Source organism: Solanum pennellii, chromosome 1 (genome assembly GCF_001406875.1).
Source record: "Solanum pennellii chromosome 1, SPENNV200".
NCBI classification, from domain to species: domain Eukaryota; kingdom Viridiplantae; phylum Streptophyta; class Magnoliopsida; order Solanales; family Solanaceae; genus Solanum; species Solanum pennellii.
The window spans coordinates 20,549,099-20,554,036 of record NC_028637.1 but is presented as its reverse complement, the minus strand read 5'-3'; the positions used below and the strand labels follow the sequence as shown (position 1 = coordinate 20,554,036).

Here is a 4,938-nt window from a genome sequence, read left to right as displayed (position 1 = left end):
AAGTGGTCAGGCATCACAACTTCATGGAAGCAAAGTAAAGTTAATTGCCCTAAGCTATAAAAAAATAAACCACTTGAAGGGCAGTGTTATAGATAAGAGGCTATCAATAGCCAACAACTTACATGGAAACAAGCAAGCACGTATCTAAACCAACCCAATCACATGGTTGCCACACATGCAATGCATATGCCGGGGGGGACAACCATGCTAAATACAACATTAAACCAATAATAAGAGCACATGACATGAATAATATGAAAATTTCCAAATCCAATTAAAAAGAGATTATTACATAGCTGTATCTTTGTATCAAGCAACACAGTATCTAACCTTTCATAACACCTAGACTTCCCTTCTACAAACAGCTGCCAAAAAACTAAACATTAAAGTAAGGAAAAGGAAAAGATTGAGAACACCTAAAGAAGTAACTACATTAGCACTTTATTAGGTAAAACTCAACAGGAAGATTTGATTCTCTTTGCCACTGTCAAAAGAACGGTAAACATTATGTACTGCAGTACAGATATATCGAAAATGGTGACAAAAAATCACACCAGTCAACATTGAAGCTTCTCAAAGAAGAGACGTACATTGACGAGGGAAACTTAGACAAGTCACCTTCGAAAATGCTCTTCATCATTTATCTCCTGTCAATTCATCCTCATTCTTTGTTTGGGAATCTGCATCAACATCCACTCTAGAAGCCTCCTCCATGGTAACATCTTCAACAATTGCATTATCCGATGCCTCAACCTCGTTTTCATTGTTCTTGTTCAATTGACTAAACTCAACCTCATCCCCAGTTTTAACGGCTGCATCATCTTTAAGTTCACTCTTGCTTTCAAGATTGCCAATGATTTCCTTCTCAAGGACTCCAACCATACCATCTCCTCCATCAACTTCATCTTCTTTTCCAACTTCATTGAATTCCTTTTCAACAGTCACATCATCTCCATCAACCTGTTCCCTTTCTTTTCCAACTCTCTCTTCATTTTCTGCAAACTCTGTGTCATCCTCAATCCTATTCTCTTCATTCCCTTTCACATTCCCAACTCCTTCTATGGGCCTTTCAATCAGTTCAGCATTGTTATCCTCCAAAGAATGGCCATCGCCATGACTCTCAGTCTCACTCTCAGTCTCATTCTCCACAACCTCCTCATTCATCTCATCATAGCCACGGCCTTGCCTCTCAAGACTCAGCAACCTCCTCCTCAAATCACCCAACTCCCTCTCCATCAAGAACAATCTATCCTTCAAAATCAAGTTCTCTTCCTCCAATTGAGCAATATGGGTATCCTGATCATCCACACGGTTACCCAACACATTGTTATACTCCGTCCCGCTATAGTTTGGGTAAATCATCTCAAACCTGCTCAAATCATGATCCAACCGCCTTTCGACCTCCACATGTTCTTCCACATCACTCTCACTTGATCCTCCCTCCTCTTCTTCCTCATCCTCAGGTCCTTCTGCCTCGTGACCTGGCGACCTCAGTCTAATCAACCCATTCATCGATCCATACCCATCCACTCCCCACTCCTCTTTCGCCATATCTACCAACACTTCCCTAGATGGAGAAAACATCGGAGTGGGCAAGACAGCAGGAGTCACAGGACAAGGAGACACCAAAGAAGCAATACCACCACTCTTTTTAGCCCTAATAATATACGAAGACGTGTTCCGAGGTGCATACGGTGCAGTCCTGTTATTGTTGTTATTATTATTATTATTATTATTATGATAAAATTTCTTCTTAGGGAAAAACCTCCTGGCCTTTAAGCGATTTTGTTGTTGTAAATCATTTAACGTAGGTGGCTTATACCCGCCTTGATTTCCAACAATTCCTCCGGCAATACTACTACCACTACCGCTAGTTCCAATCTCGTTCCTCCTAACTCCATCCATTCTCTTATCCTTCTTATTTACCTTTTTACCCTTCCAATTGTTTCTAGGACCCAAGGGTTTGGGATGCTTTCCAGGAACAAATTGCTTCAAATTATGATTATTAGGGTTTTGAAATTTGAGTTGATCCACCATAGACGGCGGTGGCATAGGCGGCTGCGGCCACATCCTATAGCTCCGATTCATCATCTGAGGCTGCTGCTGCATCATCAACGGAGGCACACTCATTCTCATACTCATATTCAAATCATACATCGAATTAAAGCTATATTTATCATTCTCTACTACCTGCTGTGGTTGTTGTTGAAGCTGTGGATTCAAGATCTGAGGTTGACTCATACTTATCATTTGGTTTTGACCCATACTCATCCTCTGTTGTTGATTCATCATTTTTCCTTGCTCATTCATTACTCCAAAAACCACCAAAAACCAAAAACCCTAACCAAAAAAATCAAAAATCACAAATCAAATCAGTCACCCTTCAAATCAACGATTAATCGCCAAAAAATTACACAGAAAAAAGCAAAAGATTCCACAAAAATCAAAGAGATATACAGATTTTTCTAGAACTTGATGAAATCGAACAAAGGAAAAAACAGTTCCAACAATCTGATGTTTTTACCCTAAATTCAGTTTAATCTTTTGATGATTTTTTCTTCCTTTTATTCGATTATTCGATTCTTCTTCTTTAAATTTCGATCGGTATTTTTTTCGTGATCTTTGAATTTATGTATTCTAGTGGTGGGGGAGAAGGAGAGTCGGTGTTTATATAGGGGATGGGAAAAATTTAACGGCTGAGATTTATTTATAATGATAATGGATGATGGATAAGTGAAACGTGTTGTACCGGGTTTTTGACAAGGATTAGGTTTTGAGAAAATAACCGCCCTTACTTTTTCGATTGAATTACGTATACCGCCATTGTGAATTTTGTAAATTACATAGGCGTCCCTCATTTTTTGAGAATAGTACAATGAAGTTCAATTTGTTGTAAAATGGTGTTGGATGTCCACGTGGCTAAACTTGATCTCTAAGTAGGTGGAATCTAGAGTAGGCGTTAGGTACTCGGTTCGATTTTATCAAATTTTGATTCGATTAAATTGATTTTATGAAAAAGTTTGTATTGAATATCAAATTTGATTTGTTTTTTCAACTCAGTTTGATTTGATTCGGTATATATAAAACAAATTTTATAGTGTGAATGAAAAACATAAAATAATGACAGAATCAAACTATAAAACACTGACAAATTTAAGTCATGTTAAGTGATGATGGTCTCATCATGAAATATTGAGAGTTGTTTGGTAGAGTGTATAAGAATAAGGCTAAATAAAATATATTAATTAGAAATACTTGTATTTATTATACAAGATGATTTGTAACGCATTGTTTGGTTTGATATACTAAAAATAAATATTTTCTCCGTTTAAAAAAGAATGACCTCCTTTCTTTTTTAGTTTGTTTAAAAAAGAATGACTTTCTTTCATTTTTTGTCTGTTTAAAAAAGAATGACCTCTTTTTTTTTTTAATAACTTTCCATGTGGCATGCTTAAGGTCACAGGATCAAAGGGCAATTTTGTACATTTGACCTAACTTTAGTTTAGAACCACAAGATTCAAAGACTTCTTTATACTCTTAAACTCTATGTTAAGTCAAATTAGATCATTTTTTTGTGAAACAGGGGGAATAATATATTTACTTACAATGATGTCATTCATAATTATGGTGAAAAAAAAAGATGAAAAAAATATTTTGAGGAGCAATGAGATATTTACCATACAAGTGCATGCATTAAATCCTTGTATTACTAATATATATCATGAATTTTCATGCATTAACAGTAGACTTTAATATGCAATAGAGTGTAAGCATTAGCTATACATAGCATGAAAAAGTATATCAAATAAGATAGTATTAATACATAAAGTTAGTGTATACATTATAAAGTTTAATTTTTCGATACACCAAAGTTCATAAATTATTACTAAATCGAAGATTCAAAATTGAAGAATCGAATTAATTCAATCCATTTAATTATTCGATAATTATGTCCATTTCTAGTGAAATATGAGCAATCTTCTTTTGCCCAATATTCATTCATATCACAAATCCTAAATAAATATTTACTTTATATTATAATATATATGTTTGCTATGTCACATTTATTTTATCTCAGCATCAATTGATTCCAAGTTGGTAATAATTTATTACATAATTGTGTTTTGCTATATTAGAATGAATAGTGATGTCTTTTTAATGGCTATTATTTATTATTATTTTATGAGAAAATACGGCATATTCCTTTTAAATTTGACGTCAAAATTTATATTAGCACTTTGATTATATGAATATTTAAATACTTATTTAACAGTTTTAAAATCATTAAATATCATCTTAAGAGCTGATGTGATACAAACAAATAAAAAAAATTAAATGATTATACCATACACATAATATTTCTTTATTGACCAATATATAACTAATAATTTTAACTTTTTATAAGTTAAATTTAAAAATAAAATGCGAAATTTCTTGTTTAAAAGTAAATGAAATTTGTGAGTTCAATTTTTTTTTTAAAAAAAAATTCTCTTTATTTGTCGTCTTCTTCAAATGTTTTCTTCCCCATTAAAACATTTCTTATACCTTTCTAGTCATTTTTCCTTCAAATTCATCTAATCATTCATCAATCCACAAAGTCCAACACCTAATTCATATTATTGAATGTAAATTTCTTCAATTTTTAGTGACCCATTTTAAATTTTATATGCAAAAATATGGGTCTATCAACTTTCTTATACAATCTTCATTTTTCATTTGAGTTGTTAAGAAAAAATTCTTTCAGAAAATATCATTCTCAAATGACAATTTGTAGGAGAGGTTTCGAAAATAAAAAAGTACTTATCCTTTTTTTTAAAAAAAAATAATGAATGTTGAAAAAGAAAACAACAACTGAAAGCCGAAAATGATCGGGGAAAAAAGAAAAGTCAATGAAGGCTAAAAATGATGAAAATCAAAAAAAGGAGAAAGAGAAGAGGG

The 4,938-nt window shown here is 33.1% G+C and overlaps 1 protein-coding gene across 4 annotated transcripts; it reads right to left on the bottom strand.

Moving 5' to 3' along the window:
* Positions 1-241: 241 nt before the first annotated feature.
* LOC107007905 (probable basic-leucine zipper transcription factor E) lies at positions 242-2,684 on the bottom strand. 4 transcript variants are annotated; one of them, XM_015206745.2, is made up of 3 exons: positions 2,525-2,684; positions 2,191-2,340; positions 242-2,103 (listed from the first exon to the last, which is right to left on the bottom strand). In XM_015206745.2, exons 2-3 carry the CDS (start codon positions 2,308-2,310, stop codon positions 637-639), a joined length of 1,587 nt encoding a protein of 528 aa, XP_015062231.1. In that variant the 5' UTR covers positions 2,311-2,340; positions 2,525-2,684; the 3' UTR covers positions 242-636. The 4 variants fall into 4 exon arrangements, with proteins under 4 accessions (XP_015062231.1, XP_015062233.1, XP_015062234.1 ...); XM_015206747.2 differs by having other exon boundaries at positions 242-2,100; XM_015206748.2 differs by having other exon boundaries at positions 242-2,100; positions 2,458-2,648.
* Between the last annotated feature and the right edge of the window lie 2,254 nt (positions 2,685-4,938).

What these genes read in the sequence shown, in the direction of transcription:
- LOC107007905 (XM_015206745.2), bottom strand. Translation starts at nt 2,310, where the DNA reads ATGAATGAGCAAGGAAAAATGATGAATCAACAACAGAGGATGAGTATG. An exon ending in TTCAACAACAACCACAGCAG is followed by an intron (nt 2,104 to 2,190) that starts GTAGTAGAGAAT and finishes TTGATGATGCAG; the next exon opens with CAGCAGCCTCAGATGATGAA.